An 18,894-nucleotide genomic window follows, 5' to 3' on the forward strand; every position below is an offset into this window, starting at 1 on the left:
GTGCATTTCCCGGGGCAGTTTCTGCATTCATCAGCTTGCCTCACCTGCCGGACATTGTCCACCCTTTCCGGGATTTTTCTGAGCATTCCTGGCATTTTTACCAGCATTAAATGCTAGTCGGACATATTTATGGCCTCAAATTTCAGGTCGGCCAGTTTGTGGGTTTTTTGGCTATTTATAGCCATTTCCCACTTGGCAGTCAGTTGTATTATCAACTTCCCTCCTTCTTTGGCAGGTGCACACTCCGACTCCGTCATCTTCCTCCGTCTTCGGTGCTGCCGTCATCATCAGCCTGATCTGGTGCCCTCACTGACGCTTTGGGCTGCGTGCAGGGACTGATCAGTCCATTTCAGTGTATTCAGCATTCATTTCAGTCAGTGCAGATTTCTCTTCCTTATTTTCTGCTTTCTCTCTCTCTCTCCCTCCGTGTTCGTATTTCCTCTTCCGTTGCGCACTCTCACATGGTATGATCGCCAGACTGAGAGCACGGAGGTCTTCATCGACTGGAGAGACACCACACCTATCATCTGTTGCTGCCCCCCTTCTCTCCAACAGCCAAGCAGCCCCTCCAGGTGGTCTGAATATTTGCGTTTGCTGCATCAGCCCCTTCCAGAGGCTGCCACATCATCAACCAGCCCTGTCTCCTTGCGTTTTTAGCTGGGCGGCCTTCTTTTCAGCTGGGCGACTCCACTACAGGCTGCGTTTTGCATCCAAGGTGGTCGTATTCCCTCCTGGCGGCTCATCTCCAGCTGGCGCTTCTTTTCTTGGCTGCGTTTTGGTGCCTGGCAACTTTCCCTCCGGATTTTGTGCCCTACACAGCTGCGTTTTCACCTCCTGGTGATAGGCGACCTGATTTCCTGGAGTTTGGTGGTTCTTCTGGTGGTTGGTGACCCTTCTGGTGGTCATTCTTCGGCATCGGCACAGTTTTCTTTGGTGTTTGGTATTTTGCAGATTGGAAGATGTCTTATCATCAGTTTACAGGTTTTGATGACTCGGATGATGAGCTTTTGTCTCGACACTCATCTGAACGAAGGCGTGATTTCTATCACGAGGACCGTCGTCCAGAGTCTATTCCTCTTTCCCGTCCCCCTTCTATTCATGTATCTCAGCGAGCCTCTTCTAGTGGGCCGAAGATGCAGCCTTTGGTACCCCCTGTACAGGTACCCGTACTTCCTCAGCTGCCCAAAGAGGACCGGTTGGATGGCTCCAACTTTTCTCTATGGTCCTGCAAAGTGGAGTGTATCTTGGACTCCTTCGATCTTTGGGAGCTTGTTTCTGTTCCTATCCCTCGGCCTATGGTGGATCCCGCAGATGGGACATCTATGGATCGTGCAGCCTTATGGGATCGGCTCAATTCTAGAGCCCGATCTTTCCTCTTTCTGAGTTTGCAGGATTCTGTCCTTGTTCATGTTCACAGGTTGAAGACTGCAGCAGACGTGTGGAGAAAGCTCGCGTCTCTCTATCAGCAGAAGACGTTTGCCCACCGGATATCTCTTGAAAAGAAGTTGCGGATGCTCGCTATTGATGATAGTCCTTCCATGAAGGACCACATCAACAGATTACAGGATATGAGGGATGAGCTTGCATCCCTCGGTCGGACGATATCTTCTGAAGACATGGCTATGATTCACCATGTGAGAGTGCGCAACGGAAGAAGAACACGAACACGGAGGAGAGGATCCTTCTTCCGTGGCTGCAGTGTCTTCTGCGCAGCCTTGGTTAGTGGACAGTGGTGCTTCGAGTCATATGACTCCCCGAGGTGATTTGTTACAGGATCTCCGTCCATCACAGGGTTCAGTCACTGTTGGTGACATTTTATCGGTGCCTATTAGTGGTGTTGGCACATTGCCTTTGTTTACCGACCGACCTTCGAGCTCCTTTTCACAGGCCCTACATGTTCCGGATTTGGGCCTTCCCCTCCTCTCAGTTTATGGCCTTACGAGGCTTGGCACACGAGTGATCTTCACCGAGCATGCCGTTGTTATTGAGGATTCACTTACAGGAGCTGTCTTATCTACAGGTTGGCAGGAGAGCGGGCTTTATAGGCTCCATTCCCCTTCTTTGATGCAGGGTCCTCCGAGGCAGTCTATTGCTCCACCCATTCCCGCTTGTGCACCTTCTATTCCACAGGTTCCTTCCCATCCCCCACCTTCTCCTCCGGTGGTTCCCTCGTACCCCCCATCCCTTTCAGAGGGGGACGATCTCGATGATGCGGCTGTGGATTCCCTGGCCCCTAGTGTTTTAGAGGGGGATTCCCAGGATCGTGAGGAGCTCCTTCAGCAACAGTCTACATCGACGGACTTCATTGACCTTGGCATTCCTCTTACCACCCCAGGATCCGTTTCTCCCTTGGCCTTCAGCCACATCCAGGATCTGAGAGGGGGTGTTAGCAGTCATGTTTGTCATGCCTTGTCATCTCCTGCCTGTGAGCCTCAGTCTGAGTCAGACGAGGACATTAGGAACTCTGACTTGTCTATCACATGTTTTGACGGAGGAGGTAGCTCATTCTAGAGCACTCAGATGTGCATTTCCCGGGGCAGTTTCTGCATTCATCAGCTTGCCTCACCTGCCGGACATTGTCCACCCTTTCCGGGATTTTTCTGAGCATTCCTGGCATTTTTACCAGCATTAAATGCTGGTCGGACATATTTATGGCCTCAAATTTCAGGTCGGCCAGTTTGTGGGTTTTTTGGCTATTTATAGCCATTTTCCACTTGGCAGTCAGTTGTATTATCAACTTCCCTCCTTCTTTGGCAGGTGCACACTCCGACTCCGTCATCTTCCTCCGTCTTCGGTGCTGCCGTCATCATCAGCCTGATCTGGTGCCCTCACTGACGCTTTGGGCTGCGTGCAGGGACTGATCAATCCATTTCAGTGTATTCAGCATTCATTTCAGTCAGTGCAGATTTCTCTTCCTTATTTTCTGCTTTCTCTCTCTCTCTCCCTCCGTGTTCGTATTTCCTCTTCCGTTGCGCACTCTCACATTGCTTGGAGCAATTATGGAGCACCTACAGTCATATTGCTTCAAAGAGGAGGAATCGCCTTGGAGTAGAAAAAGCAAATGATTTGGTCTTTGTTAGTGCCAACTTGAGAATGCTTTGCAGAAGTGTTACATCACAGACCGATCCATTTACCCAGTGGGAGATGGAGCAAGAGGAGGAGCATACTTGTTTTATGGAGACTATGCATGGCACCCATGATCATGAGGCTAGCACTTCAAGAGCTGCAGATGAGCATTTTGCTAAAGATGATGATGATTCCCCCCTAGATTTGGCCTTATTCCTTGCTAGAGTTCATTTTGTATGTTGGTTCCAAGTTTATGGATGGTTATAGCTTGGTATCCAGTTGCCAACTGCCTATATGATGTCATAATCTATTGCCACATGGCACAGCTTGTAGATGCTCATTTTGTTGCAGATCATGATAATTTTCTTTAGATTTGTTCTCCTTGAACATTTGTTTTTAGTTTCTATCTTTGAAGTTTGAAGTTTGAACTCTTTTGTAATACATTGATTGTTAAAGTTTATCCATACGGTTTGTATTTGTCATTTGCTCATCTCATATTCATTATGCGATATGCTGATAAAATTCAATGAAAAATGATGTTTTTAAAGCTCAAACTGTGCTTGTTTATATATTTCATTACAGTAGAGTCCAATGTGATGAGCTGAAAGCTGTTTTATATGTGAAAATGCATTTTTCTAATATGTTGTTCCCCCCCCGTCCCTGTTCTTTGATTTTGGCCGACCCCCGACCTCCACCCAGGGCCCGTTCCCGTCCCCAATCCCTTGTTTCTATGCTCTTAATCCCACTATCCACTTGTCGAAGGATACCCTAGGTCAACCCTTCGATGCATATGCATATCGGTCTGTTGTAGGAAAACTTCTTTGGTTGATTCATACTAGGCCAGATTTAGCTTACTCAGTTAGCATACTCAATCAATATTTCATGGCACCTGGGATGTCACATTGAATTGTATGTCTTCGTATGTTGCGTTATTTACAATGTACTTATTCTTATGGATTAACATATGGTTCTAGTTTATGCTTGCAAGGATACACTGATTCTGATTGGGCAAGATATCCTAACACCCGACGTTCCCATGGCCGCTATCTCTTTACCTTGGGCACGACTCCCATTTCTTGGTCTAGCCGTAAACAAGAGACGGTGGTGGCTTCCACGGCCGAGACTGAGTATAGGGCTCTCTTCAATGGCACCACCGAGGCCATCTACCTGAGGAGTTTACTGGCGATGCTTCATTTTCCTGGCGACTTTCCCACCGTTGTCTACTCCAAAGTGCCATTGCCCTTGTGGGCAATCCGCTCATCACACCACGGACGTGGCATGTGGGAGTCCACTTCGACATTTCCAGAGAGTAGGTTCAGCTAAGCACTATCCGCCTAGAGTTTATGCCTTCATCAAATAATTTTGCGGACATCTTGACCAAAGCGGTCAACTGGCTGGTTCTTCAACACCTACTCCCCAGCTCTTGATAGTGACAGTGATGATGCTTCCAGTTTTTAGACATTCATTCATTCTTTTGTATTGTATTATGGACATTTGTAACTTCATCCGCACTATCAAGATGATATGATTGTAAAAGGACACTTGGGCATGTGAGCAATTCCCCTACGAGGGTACTGTCCAAGTGGCACCGTTGCATTGTGAACATGCATCTATGCGTATTTATCCCTTTTCGGTCCTTTGGAGTGGTCGACTTTGAATCCACCATATTCATAGTATTGCACATGGCAATCTCCAAGGTGGGTTTTTCCCTAGCTCGCTTACTTGCTTTGCTTGTCTTGCTTGCTTTAATTATTTGCCATACCCTCACCTTAGTCATTTTCCTACTTCATCAACACCCGGTATGGTAGGGATAGTATGCTTGTTTTGTGAAGGTCTTGGGTCTGACCATCCCTTATCACTCTCCTGTATCGGGACACGTATACTCAACAAGACGAAAACTGATTTGCAACCCTCATTTAATGCTAAATCTATTAAATCTTTTAAAAAAGCCCTCAAAAACTTAAATAGCCCCAAAACATGCTTAATTAGTGAAGTAATCTTATTTAATTAAAAGAAATGCGTTCCTAGAGAGTGTCTATGTCCCACAAGCACAAACCCACTTGGGAGGGTCCAAACTTTCTATAAATAAGTATGTTGCCCTCGATTCAGTGACACATCTCATTTTTACAAGTTTCAAGTGTTTTCAGCTTGCTGCCCACACCCCTCTCGTGGAGGATATCGCAATCTCAGCTCTCCCTTGCTGTCATCTACAGTCTGGTGCCTATTTCCAACCTTTCACCTGCAGTTTGCAGTTGTTTACAACAGAGAGACTGTTGTTGATCACTCTCTAACTGCCGCCTGCTCAATTTTCTCTCTCCTCCCTGCTGTTGCTGTTGTTTTTCTCACCTCAGCTTATCGCAGCAGATTCTCTCTCCACTACCTACGTTTGCTGTTTTCTCTCCTGCAGCTTGCGTTTTTAGTCTTTCTCTCCTGCAACCTACGTTTTTAGTCTTTCTCTCTCCTCACTTGTGTTTTTAGTCTCCTTCTCCTCACCTGCGTTTTTAGTCTTTCTCTCTCATGCACTACCGTCTACATCAGATCCAACCTTTCTTGTCTGCATTTATTTGTGTTCGATATCCGAAGGCTACCTTGCTGAAATTCGGGATCCATTCGGAGTGCGACACACTCCAGCTCATTGCCCCTGCCCTGATCCTTGAGACACAAGAGTTCGAGGTTCATTATTCATTCACTGCATAGTGTGTTTGTTGCATGGGCATTGTCTATTCAGCAATCATATCGCTTCATTTATTTTCTATGTTCATTGTCTCTGAGTTACCCTAACCCTAATTGTGTTCTTTTATCAGTCTGTGCTTGTCGTACGGTTTCTATTTATGTTTCTGTGTTAGGGTATTTCTTTACAAAGAATGGCACTTAGTATCTTGTGCCGAAGCCTCCTCATTAAAAAATCAATGGAGTCAAATGGGTCTTCAAGACCAAGTACGGCAGTGGTGGCACATTGGACAAGCACAAGGCCCGCCTTGTTGCTAAAGGTTTTGCATAGCATCCATGCATTGATTTCCATGATACTTTTGCCCCTATAGCTTGGATGGTTACTATTCGCATAGTTCTTGCCTTGGCTAGCCATAGACGATGGCCGATCTATCACAGCTAGATGTAAACTCTACATTCTTGAATGTGGAGTTAAAGAAGAAAATCTATGTTGAGCAACCTCCTAGCTTTGGTTCTTTTGATGGTAAGGTGTACAGGTTGAGGAAGGCTCTCTATGGCCTTAAGCAAGCCCCCCAAGCTAGAAATGAGAAGATTGACTCGTTCCTCCAGGAGAAATTTGAGTATTGGCGTTCCAAAGCCGACCCCCAGTTGTATGTATATACTTCAGGTGGAGGTCGTGTGTTGTTTGTCCTTTATGTGGATGACTTGATTGTGACAGATGACCATACTCTAATGGTTGAGCAGACGAAGGCAGCACTTCATGAGAAGTTTGAGATGATAGATATGGGACTTCTTCGTCTCTTTCTAGGTCATGAGATCTATCAGACTCCAAGCGAGATCCTTATTTCCCAACAGCGGTATGTACAAGAGCTCTTAACTATGTATAAGATGGAGAGGTGCAAGTCTCTTACCACTCCTATGGACCCAAATTGGAAGGCTATAGCCCATTCCGAATCTCCTTTGGCGGATGCTACCCGTTATAGACAATTGGTTGGCTCCTTGATCTGGCTTCTTAATACTCATGTTGACTTATGTTGTAGATGTGCTGGCCGAGTTCATGAGTGAACCCAAGATGGTGCATTGGCAAGCTACTCAGAGGATTTTGTGGTTCCTACAGGGGACTCTTGATCTTGGGATCTATTATCCCATTGGTCCAAGTGCTACAAACTTGGTACTTATAGGATGGAGTGATTTAGATTAAGCTGGTGATATGGATCATCGAAGGTCTATGACAGATTATTACTTTACCTCAGGTGCTGGTGTTGTTTCATGGAGCAGCAAGACGCAACCCACGGTTGCCCTATCTTCAGCTGAGGCGAAGTATCAAGCGGCGTCTTCTACTACATGTGAGGCAGTGTGGCTTCGCAGGCTCTTGGAGGAGCTTGAATGCCTGCAAACACGTCCTATTGTTCTTCAGTTGCGACAATGAGAGTTGCATTGCCTTAGCCAGGAATCTTGTGTTTCATGCTCAAATGAAGCATATTGAGATCTAGTACCATTTCATTCGGGAGAAGATTTTGGATAATACCATTTCCCTAGTCTATTGCAAGACAAAGGACAATCTTGCAAATTTGTTTACCAAGGCACTTCCTCAGGCTTTACTCTAACAGCACTCCAAATCCCTTAACCTTCTGCCATGTCTAGGATCTGAGAGGGGGTGTTAGAGCTGGACAGCTGGTCATTCCCTAGACAGACAAGAGTAGCAAGAGCAACAGGAGCAATCGGTGCAAATGACATGTGGCAGGTCTGACAGGAGCAGGTTACACGCTGCAGCAGGTCGAATAGGCTGGTCAGACAGCACTGTTGTCAGAGCAGCCAACCTGGTCTTTTTTATGATTTCCTGCTGGCCTATTTATTGGCCCTGATTGCAGCAGTCTTTCATAGTTGTTTTCACAGATTTCAGATTGCAGACTGTGGAGACTGCCCTCAGGGCTGACGGAGACAGAGATCTTCAAGGTGGAGACATACACAAACATTCTCTCTGCACCCGTGTATATTTCTGCATCCTTATACAGCATTATTCACTGCAGATTCTCTCTCTCTCTCTCTCTCTCTCTCTCTCTCTCTCTCTCTCTCTCTCTGTTCACTCTTTGTCTTGGTCATTCGCTTCCGCATTGCTTCACTCTGACAAAAACATGGTAGGAGATAGCTCAATCACTGGCTGGTTAGCTGAGAGTCTGATGGAATGGAAATTCTGACAAAATAATCTTAGTTTTTAGGGCTTTGTATTTCAGGCACACTAGGGATGGATGGATGGCCAAATATCACATGTATACAGCAAGATAGATCCAAAGAATATGTTTTGAAAGCTCTATACAAAAATATTCAGCTAAAAATAGCCTCATGAGAGAGCTACCCAGTATTCTGAAGGTTGCAACAAATAAGAAAAATTCCTCTGCTGATGATTGTTAACAGAGAGTTTCATGGAAAAGCAGAAAATGACACTCCAATAGGACAAATAAACAGCATTGCGGACCTTTCTCCAACAAGGTGGTGCTCTACTTTAGAGAGCAGAGAGATTACCCTTTTGGACACCTATACATTCCTCCTCTCCAGTGAAAAGAATTGGGACTCTCCTCCCCCACCTCCGAGGATTGACAAATGTCAAGTTAATAAATTCATCACCTCCAACTAAATTTACCTGCAGAAAACATGCAAACAAGCATTCTATCAACCACAGAGAGCAGTAGAGTTCACACAAAGTAAACAACAGGATTAGTCATAAATTCCACAAAATGTGAACAGCAAACACTGCATCATATTATGTAGAACGGATTAATTAATTCTTTAAATTATGTGTTCATACCAAAAATTTTGAACATACTAGAGGAATAACCCTTATAATGTCAGTATGCTCACCCATTCATTTTACACACAACATTTTACTGCTTAAAGAATTTGATGCTTTTTTAAAATGTAACCCAAAAAAAAGTGTGAGGCCATAGAGAAAAAATTCTTGAAGTACTGGAAACATAGGCCTTGTGAACCGTAGATGAGAAATAAATGCTTGTTATAGTTTATGAGTGCATCATGGCATCTACTATAACTTGCATTTTTCACCCATCATAAGCAATAACCCCAATTTGTTGCATTTTCAGTCTATCATAAGCAATAACTCCAAATTGTCAAGCTACCCCTTTTCACACAAGCTTAAAGGCAATCCTGAAACACCAAGTGCAGCTGACTCTTAAATGATGATGAAAATGCTACTGTACGATGTTGGGTCTTAGCATGAATACTTAATCCCTTTAAACCTACATCTTTAACAAGAGCAAACAAGTAGACTCAAGATTGAGACAATGTCAATGGATGGGAAAAGAACCCCGCCATCTATCAAAAAGCATGGAAAAGGAGAGCAAGAGGAAAGCAGGGCATGAGTGCACTGCCAGTGAGGATGCTGTGAAGATAGAACAGAAAGAAGAATGTTGGATTTTTTTTTTAAAATTTGTGTGCACGCACGCGTGTGCATGTGTGTGTGTGTGTGTGTGTGCAATCAAAGGGAATTTTCAAATGAGAGCTTTTGTAAAAGCAATTGTCGCATTGTCTAAAGTGGAACAATAAAAGGTTCCAGCTCCCTGTCACTGATCAGTTCTTAACATGCATTGGTAGGAATCCACAATATGCTTGGTGCAAGCATGGAATGCTGAATTCCTATCGATAGTTAAGTCATTCTGGTTCCCGTTGAAGCTTGACCAGCCTCTGCTCTGGAGAAGGCAGCCCTGCAAGCGACTTTTCAGTCACAGCAACTCATACATGTAGCCCTGTTCTCCAGCTCTGTAGACAAGAATGCAACAATAGGTTCTTTACATGGAAATGCACAATGGAAGATGATCATGAACACAAAGAGAGAAGGGAAGACAGAGGCAAGCTGAACGTAGAGAATGAAGGAATGAAACTGCACTGACCAAAAAATGAAGGCTGAATACAAGACTGCACCAATCAGCCCCTGCACACTACTCGTCTCAGGACATTTATTAGCATTAACACACAATATATTCACTCTGTGTTTGCCCCTGCAGATGTTAATTATTGGAGTGCAGATGCTAAGGATTTAATCAGTAGTCAAGCTTATGTGTGCATACCATAATTAATCTATAGTGTGCCAAGCTATTAAACTAACGCCCTTATCACTCTAGTGAGTACCCACCCACTGAGTGGTGTGTGAGTCGTAGAGAAAAGGCGGTAGGGGACAACCTGATAGGCTCAATCACAATACCAAGCCCTGCACCCATAAATACTCATGTGGATTGTATTAAGTGCCTTACCTATTGTGTTGCCATGGCAATCACAATGGTGGTGGAAGTCGATGACACCTCTTGGTTGATGATAGCTACGGGTATAAGATTCCTCTTCCTAGAGTCTTATTCAATGATAAGATCAACCCTCGGAGCAAAGCCGAGTTAAATCGCATACAAGCCCTACTTCAACAATGCAGGGTGAATCTTCAAAAGGCATAAACTCACATGAAACTCTATGATGATAAGAAAAGAAGGCATTTGGAATTCCAAGGGGAGGAGCTAGTCCTCTTGAAAGTGTCTAAGTCCAATTACTCCACTCTTAAAGAAGGCAACAATAACAAGTTGGTCCACTGTTTCTATGGCCCTTACCAGATCCTCAAGAGAGTTGATGATTTGGCCTCTCAATTAGAGCTTCCCCCTATCACTAAGATTCACAATGTGTTTCATGTCAACCAACTGAAGCCCTTCATTGGCAACTCAATGGACCATGTGGAAGAGCTTCCCCCCCATAGACGAAGAAGATATCATTTAGTATAACCCCGAGGCAATCATTGGGCAACGAGATAAACACTTAAGATCTCAATCCATCAAGGACTACCTCATCAAATGGCAAGGCCCACCCCTAGAAGAAGCCTCCTCGCGCCCAGCCACTATTGTCAATGAATTTTCTCACCTCCAAGATGCCCAACAGGCTAAAGACTAGCAAGTTATGTCCCCTTTTGACCACACCCTACCTACATACTGCATACTGTTTTAGAACAATTTTGTACTTGCCCAAATCTCAGCAACATGCGTCCTACATGGGCTGAAAGTACACTTCATAAGCTCCATTTCAACATGTGGCATGCTCCATTTGAAGTAGCCTATCAAAAGTTATTACTGGTATGTAACAACAATTTAGTTAATAATATATTATGACAGTCCATCTTTTCAAATGATTAGTTTCAAGGCCTTCCATATAAGTAGTACTAACAGACTATGCATGGATTCAAAAGACACTCCAAAAGGAACTAGGTAAGAAAGGAAAGTGAGCTTGTTGCTTGCACATACTAACATGTCAAGGTAGAAAAGTTATATAATCAAAGAGGCAATGTCATGAGAAAAGGTTTTAACTCTCTCATAGAGGAGAGGACTTTAATGCAAGACAAAGGAATTGGAAAAAAGGAATAAACAACATGTAATAGCAACTTATAGAGGCTAAGGAATAATATTTCTCCTTTCTCATACATTACTGATTAATTCCGGTTTTTATCATTCAGCCTTTTGAAAAGAGATGTTGTCAGCACACCTTCCGATAACTTGTATTGACAATTGGCTGAATACAAGCAGAATAAATACGACAAATAACAGCAGCTTTTACAGGCAAAGACATAAGCACACATTGCAATGTGCAGACACATACCACTTGAGGGTAAGCTTGCACGCTGCAGACCAGTTGAGAAGCCCTGGCGTCGAACTCCCATACTTTGTCATAGATGTCTAGCTGGAACTTGGTGCAGAGGAAGACGAGGTGGCCGAGGCTCCAGAAGTACTGATGCGCCTGCAGTCTGTCCACATACACATGGAAGCCTCCGAAAGGTGCAGGAGGCGTCGGCAATCCCACTACGGAGCTGTCGATGCAGGCGGGAACCCTCCAGGCCTTGAGAGAGGCTACGAGCCGCCCCCTTTTCGTGGTGGTCCGAACCATGGCCCAAAGCCTCGGCGCTGAAATGGAAGAAGAGGAAGATGATGATGATGATCCATGGCCGGCTGCGTGCTTGCCTGCTGGTTGGTGCAGATCTTCAGCAGTGCTGCTGCAGTAAGGCCTTGCTGGAGGACGGGTGAGGAGCTTTCTCCATCTGAGAATGCCTTGCATTATTTCACGCAACCGTGTGTCTGGAAATCTTGCTGCCAGCCTCCATAAAGAGCAAGAGCAATTCCGGAATTTACAGGGCCAAAACAAACTAACAGGCGGGCGGGTCCTTTTGGGAGCCCGGAGTGTCCACAAGACACGCCTCCGGGGTTCTAGGCCTGGTGTGAAGCGGACCCTGTAGGCACAAGAGGAATTTCCAGTGCCATGCTGAAATGCATGGAGATTGGAAAGAATAAGTCGAATGCAAAGACACTCTAGGGTACATATTTCAAGAGGACAAGTGAGGGTCATTAAGTTATCACCAATCACGTCAAATTGAGATTGGCGAAGTGGTTATTTTCAATGGCCTGTCACACCCAAATCTACCCTTGACAAAAGTTCAAATGCCATTTTATTGGCTTGGCTCTAAAATTTTCCTTTCACTCCCGCACGTTCTTTCTCTAGCCCCCAAAAAACTATAACACCAATACAATGAAAGTCCGTGTTTGTGATCCTTCGAGTGTCGAAATGCAGATTTTTTTTAATCAGAGCTTCGCCTTGGAGTAGCAAATTAAATGAGCTATCAATTGTGCAAAAATGGTGGAATATACTCTAGGCTCAAATTGGTCACAATCTCTTGCTTGTGGACCACAATAAATGCACTACATTGAGACGAAAGTGATGATAACAAGAGACAAGTGTGATTACCCAAGTTTAATGTGTAATGTTCACAACAAAAATCTCAAACATTAATGTATATAAATTGCAAAATTTTCAAAAAAAAACTTCAAAATCTAAGCAAGAAAGCTTTAAACTTTATAATGTATAAAAATTTGATTTATGAATGGCAAACATATATAATTTCAATTCAAGAACTCCTCCAAATTTTTGAATTAAACGTTCTTGTATACAAGGTCAAGGGATTAATAGAGTGTCATCTAAAAATCGCCTGTTTGTTTTTTCCAAGTGAGATGCATAAATATTTAATGCTTAAACTATATATATATATATATATATATGTTCTAAAAAATTCAAAATAATAAAAAATTTGCATAATTCAATTGTTCATCTCGCATTAAGCTTATACGTAATATGAAAAAGATTTATCATAACTTTAGGTGGCTAAAAATCTACCTTAGTTTTGCAAAAATCTTACTAAATTAAGGTTAAGTGTGTTTTGCTTTTAGAAGGCATCACTTTATTAGCCCCTTTAACCCCCATGGTTTAAGCTTGGTGTGAAACGAAATGTGTAGGCATAGAAGGAATCTCCAATGCAACAACAAAATTTGGCGAGATTGGAAGGAACACCAGTGGTGAAGGCAAAGGTACTCTACTAGGCCGAAATTAACATGTAAGAGATGAAAGCAAGGGAACAAGCATGATTGGAAAACCCCACATTTAATGTTTAATATTCACAAAATAGTGTAGATGAATTGCAAAATTTTCACCAAAAACACTTCAAAATTTAAGGAAGAATGCCTAGAATTTTCTAGCGTATAAAAATTTGATTTGACAAATGGCAAACACATGGAGTTTGAATTCAAGAACTCATCCAACTTTTTAGATTGAAGGGTATCTACTATCCAAAAAAAAAAAAATCCATGAACATTGCTCAAGCAAATTGCAATTATTAACAAAAAAAACTTATGGTTTTTTAATAGAATGCCTTACATTGATAAAACTACAAAAAAAAGCTTGCAAAACCTACAAATTTTAAGGTTGAAGGTTTTTGTATGAAGTCTCAAAAACATGTTTTCTTCACCTTTGACATGACATCGACATCCAAAGTCCCTAGTAATCCTATGTTGATGAGAAATCAAGATTTGATGCTAATCAAATTATTAAATTGAAAACTAAAAAACTTTCTAGAATGCAGGCTTATACAAGTGCAAATAAACACCAATTTTTGGTTCTATTTCTTTTATGCTTTAGCTTTTTAGTGGATCGAAAAGTTTTCTTTGAAAAATACATTATCTAGACAAGGAAAAGCTAAACTCTTCCATAACTTTATAAGACAACATTAGTAAAGGAAGGAATTTGGGTTCTCTTTCAATAAGATGAATATTGGCTAATTGATATTATTGATCTTTAGAGCTTCCAAAACAAACTTGTAGAACAACACAATGCGATGTGGACCTAAGAGATTGATAAGGAGTTTGAAAGTGGCTAAAGATGCAAGAATGAGTAGCTAATTGCATCCTTGGATGACAAAATGCTTGTGGTTTTTTGATAGGTGGGAATGTCTCCCTTTAACTTGAACACTCACTTGAACTTGATTATTTGGGTATGGTGGGGAGGGAGTCATAGCAATGTGTGATGTTCTTAGCCTTGAGAAGACAGCCCATCCTCCATTAATGGGATCCAAAGGAATAGTACTTGATTCATTCAAAAACGTGGTCTCTGATGCCATAGAATCCTACACAAAAAAAGGAGGAAACAATTATATCGGTGTCCACAAGGTTTCCTTGATGAGAAATGAAAGAGATATTAGAGTCAAAATGTGTAATGAAAGTTTCTAGCACCGGTTTCATTATTTTAAGAAAAAACACAATTTTTTTTAAAGACCAACTTGACTAGATATCTACGATATCCTTCATTTGTATAGTCTATAATTGATGCATAGATTAATCACAACAAGTCTCTATAAATGTAAAATGCAGAAGTTGAAGCATGTGGGAAATTTAAGAGGAGTTAAGGTAATAATACCCCAATAAGGGGACAAAAAATGGCCACATCATGTAGCAATCACATCACTCGATGTCTATATGCAGCCCAATAAGCATCGCTCGTTGTGTGTGCTTATCAAATCGACATGGAAGTGGAGTGAAAATTGCACAAGAGCCTTAAAGAATGCAACAAAAGGTGCAAGGGTGTAGTCCCTAAGGCGAAGAATATTCCAATGCTATTGTCTACTATTTTCTAGGAAGGATGCAAGAAAAGAAGGAATTTGAAAACTAGTTCACTATTGCAACCTACCAGTTCAAAGCCACCTTGTACCAATATCATTTCATTGAGAAGGGGTTCTATTTTTCCCTCCTCATCTCTCATGCAAAGAGAGAATATGTCCTAGGAAGCTCAATGGGCTTCACTAGGAGCCTAGTCTATGCAAAGCCTTAGTCCACAAGGTTTTTGCTACAAGCAACTCTACTCCATGAGTGTCCTATTTGGGTGTAGTTCTTCTCAACTCTTTCCTAATCGGCTGGAAGGTGAAATCTTTGTACTGGTACAAGTGCTAGGTAAGGTCTTATATGTACCAACCATAAGCTTTTGAGAGTAGAAGCAAGTTTGCATCTTGTGGGATTGAAGAAGGAAAGTCATATGATGCAAATGGGCTACATATGGTTACAAATGTCAAGTTCTCATTCTTCTTGAATGCTTGTGGCATTTGCAAATCATCCAAGCATTTTATCAAGAACTATTCATGCAAGGAGAAGGATATGGCCAAAGACACATAAGAGGTAGGCAAGGTGCTTGTAGTGGAAGTTTCCAAGGAGGCTCCAAACAAGAAGCAAAAGGAAGCATCTAAGTTGCAAAATAACAATGAAGCCCAAACCAACAAAGCTAGGAAGGAAGCCAAAGTCACAACTCTAGAGAAGAAATACAAAGTCAATGAGGTAACCCACCCTCCTCCAATGAATAAGAGTGATAAAGGGCAAAACAAAGAAAGTGTGTGCCCGAGAAGCAATTATTGATAGCCAAACAAGAGGAAGACAAAGCCCCTCCCAAAAATCTTGCTAGGCAATTGTTGGTGGATTGTGATATCTACATGGATAGTACATGCACTCTCGAGTGCCTAAAGAGGAGAACCTCCTCCTAAACACGCCATTCACAATAGACTCAAGACTCAAGAAGCAAAATTTACTAGGCCCTAATGGGCTACTAGTTGAATTTTCTAAGGTTTTTAGTACACCTTAGGTCATGACTTGTGCAAAATTCTCAACCAATTTAGGCAAAAGGGAGCACTATTACCCTACATTAACGAAGTTACATTCAAAGTAAATCCTAGATTAGCTACACAAACCAAGCTTATCAATTAAAGGCCCCTCATAATGTTAAGTACAAGGTAATTGCAAAAATGTTTGCATTGAGATAAAAATTTTGCTACCCAAACTATTTTATATGTTGCTACAACACGACTTTACATATGGAAGGAGAATATAGGAGCCAATGCTCAACATGATCATATTAATTGATCATGCATTAAGTCTTAATGAGCAGCACGTCTTAATTAACATAGGTTTTTAGAAAGCCTACAAGTCAAAATTGGTGTCCAGGATGTGTGGAGCCCTGAGACTATCTAAATCTTGCCTAAAGATAAGATTCAATAGGATCACAACTTGACCAAGAAGAAGAGTGAGTGGTTGCATACAAATTTGACTAATAAGTAAGACCAATGATTGGTGTAGTGGGAAGGCAAAATATGCTAGCATACTAGGAGGTGAAAGGGAAAGTTGAACTCTATAAAATTAGAGGAAGGAAAGACTTCCCATGGCAAGAAAGGGCACAACTATTGAAATTGAAAATGAGTTGGGAGAAGAAGTTCCCATGATACACTGCAAGTTTTGGTGAAGAGAGTAAGAGGGTTTGGTATTTGACTCCTTCTAATAGGCTCAACACATTACATTGGCACAAATTACTTTAGAAGCTCCACACCAAAAAGAAATTTGTTAAGTTATGTTAATGGAATTTTGATAGATCTCTCGTTGAATGAATAAGGGGTGGCTTGTGATTGTCTCCTGATCCTTTAAAATGTCTCTCTCTAACATAATGTGCGAGGTTTGAGACAAGCATGTGAAATTTTTTAAATCTTCTCCTATGTTTTCTCTATCTCATCATCCATGGTCTCTATACTATGTAGTAAGGAGCCTCTCATTGTCCTTTGTAACCCTTTGAGGATCTTCTTAAGTTGGCCATTTAATTTCTTGGTTAATTGGAGCTTAGCACTAAGCAAAGTGCCCATTGCTTATTCTTGTGCTAGCAACATGTGTAACTATGCAATCTATTTGTTAAGGGCTTGTTGGGTCTGTAAGGTTTTCTTGGAGCTTTATGCTTGATCATACTTGTTAACCCTTGCAAAGAAAAATAAAGACTATTTGGAGGATTGAAGAGGACTAACCAAGGTTTTTAGAATTTGATTTCTTTTCAAATCAAGATCTTTTCAGAAGAACCCAATGTATTAATTCATGCAACATTCATCAATAAGTTGCTCTTGTAATATTTCAAACTTACTACTTATAGTTGAAAGACATTCTTAATGTTGTAAATATTTAGTGAGAGCTAGGCTCACTCCCATAATTGTAGTAGAATACCCATAACAAATGTGAGGATTGTGGGTAACCTCTATTGAATTTGACCGAAATTGTATCCACCAAGGCCAAAGTGTATGTAATAAGGAAAAGGACCAGTCTCATCACAAGTCACATTGAATCAATGCCATCAGCCATCACTCCTAGAAACATCTTCTTCCTCATCGACCCAAATATCCTAACCATTAGACCTTACCCTCAACATTATCCATCACATCTTGCATCAAACCCTTGGCATCTTCATGACTCACTATCATGAGCTATTTGCCATCAATAACCTCCATTTTTCCTCTATTCCTCTCATCCATCACACCTTGCTACATAATCACACTATGGCTTGGCCATACCTCTCATTAGAACACACCTCCCTCCTCACATTTATTGAAAAAAGCAACATCACCATTATCATCATAAACCCATCTCCCACATCCATCAAACCCTACAATGAGACCAAGAGATGTAGGGTTGAAGAGTACATACTAAGAATGGTCAAATTCCTTTAGGAATATATATATATATATATATATATATATATATATATATATATATATATATATATATATATATATATATATAGAGAGAGAGAGAGAGAGAGAGATTAACATCTTTGAAAGGCCAATGTGGCCTATGAGACTACACCAACACATACAAAGAACGGTATCTCGCATCTAAAAAAGGTAAAATACATGCTTATGAGACTAGATATTAAGCAATTTTCTATGTAAGAATATATATGTTGTACAAATGTAAGTGATACTACCAAAAAAGAGAAGAAAAAAGATGGCAAAGCTCTTTTTCTCATTAAAGTATCTCCTTTAGATGAAAATGGAGCTCTGTGTAGCTAAGATACCTCTACATCTATCTCTTTGTGGCACTCAATGATAGGTCTAATATGTCTATGATAAGACTGACTAGGTCTCCTCTTGAGCAGTTGTGGTTGTCTTACTTGACTAAGTGTAAGTGATCTATCCAAGGAGATACCCCTTGAGACTGAAGCTCCTTGACAATGTAGCCCTATTGGCTTGCATTAGAAGTGGTGGTGATCAATCACATGCTTGATTGTTTGGTAGTGAAAAAGCCTATGATAATCCTCTATGTATGTGGACCTAGCTACGGGGGACTCATATCTTGTAGAATAGTAGTTGTGCACCTCTAAAGCTCCAAAAAGAAGAATCCCAAACTCATACGATCCTCAAATCTCATCACATATTGTGCAAAGAGCAAAAAACCTCTCAAATTAAACATCGGCATTTGCCTTGTATATCATTATATATTATACAATAGCAAATGTAATACTCCTCAAGCTCTAACCCTTTTTCACAAAGTTAACATATGGTACTTTGTCTCAGCGCCCTCCAATTTGTCTATCTCAATCCTTAAATGATCCCTTGAGATATGAGTCCACCCAATACTTGTATATAATCCATGTGGCACAATTGAGTATCCATATAGGTCAATTAATGACAAAATGTTGATCGGGTGGTAAAACCATCCTCAAAGAGCAAAACGAAATGAATATGGTAGTGTGCCATCTTCATATCATGTGGGAAAAGGGGTCTAATGTATGTCTACTCTAATCACATGATACAATTTGAGTGTGGGGGGATAACAATTTGTAGACCATGCAAACTCATCCATGTATCCATCTAAGCATACTGGTAATGTCTATCATCCTTTGCTATTGTCTAGACGAGACATGGCTAGCTACATGTATCTATCTTGAGGGAGCCCCCACAATAAGAAGCCATTACCTGAAGTAGACCCTCAACTACCATAATTGTTG

The 18,894-nt window shown here is 41.6% G+C and overlaps 1 protein-coding gene across 1 annotated transcript in view; it reads right to left on the reverse strand.

Moving 5' to 3' along the window:
* The window catches only part of LOC148032344 (uncharacterized), a 33,323-nt gene extending 21,381 nt beyond the window's left edge, over positions 1–11,942 (reverse strand). Inside the window, exons 1-2 of the mRNA XM_087682975.1 lie at positions 11,377–11,942; positions 8,260–8,377 (exon numbers count right to left, since the gene is read on the reverse strand). Coding sequence (XP_087539101.1) covers positions 8,260–8,377; positions 11,377–11,829 — 571 coding nt within the window. The 5' untranslated portion in view covers positions 11,830–11,942. The remainder of the gene's footprint in view (positions 1–8,259; positions 8,378–11,376) is intronic.
* Positions 11,943–18,894: the final 6,952 nt, after the last annotated feature.

This window comes from Lygodium microphyllum, chromosome 8, assembly GCF_053477565.2.
Source record: "Lygodium microphyllum isolate KBCC chromosome 8, Lygodium_microphyllum_v1.1.10, whole genome shotgun sequence".
NCBI lineage: Eukaryota > Viridiplantae > Streptophyta > Polypodiopsida > Schizaeales > Lygodiaceae > Lygodium > Lygodium microphyllum.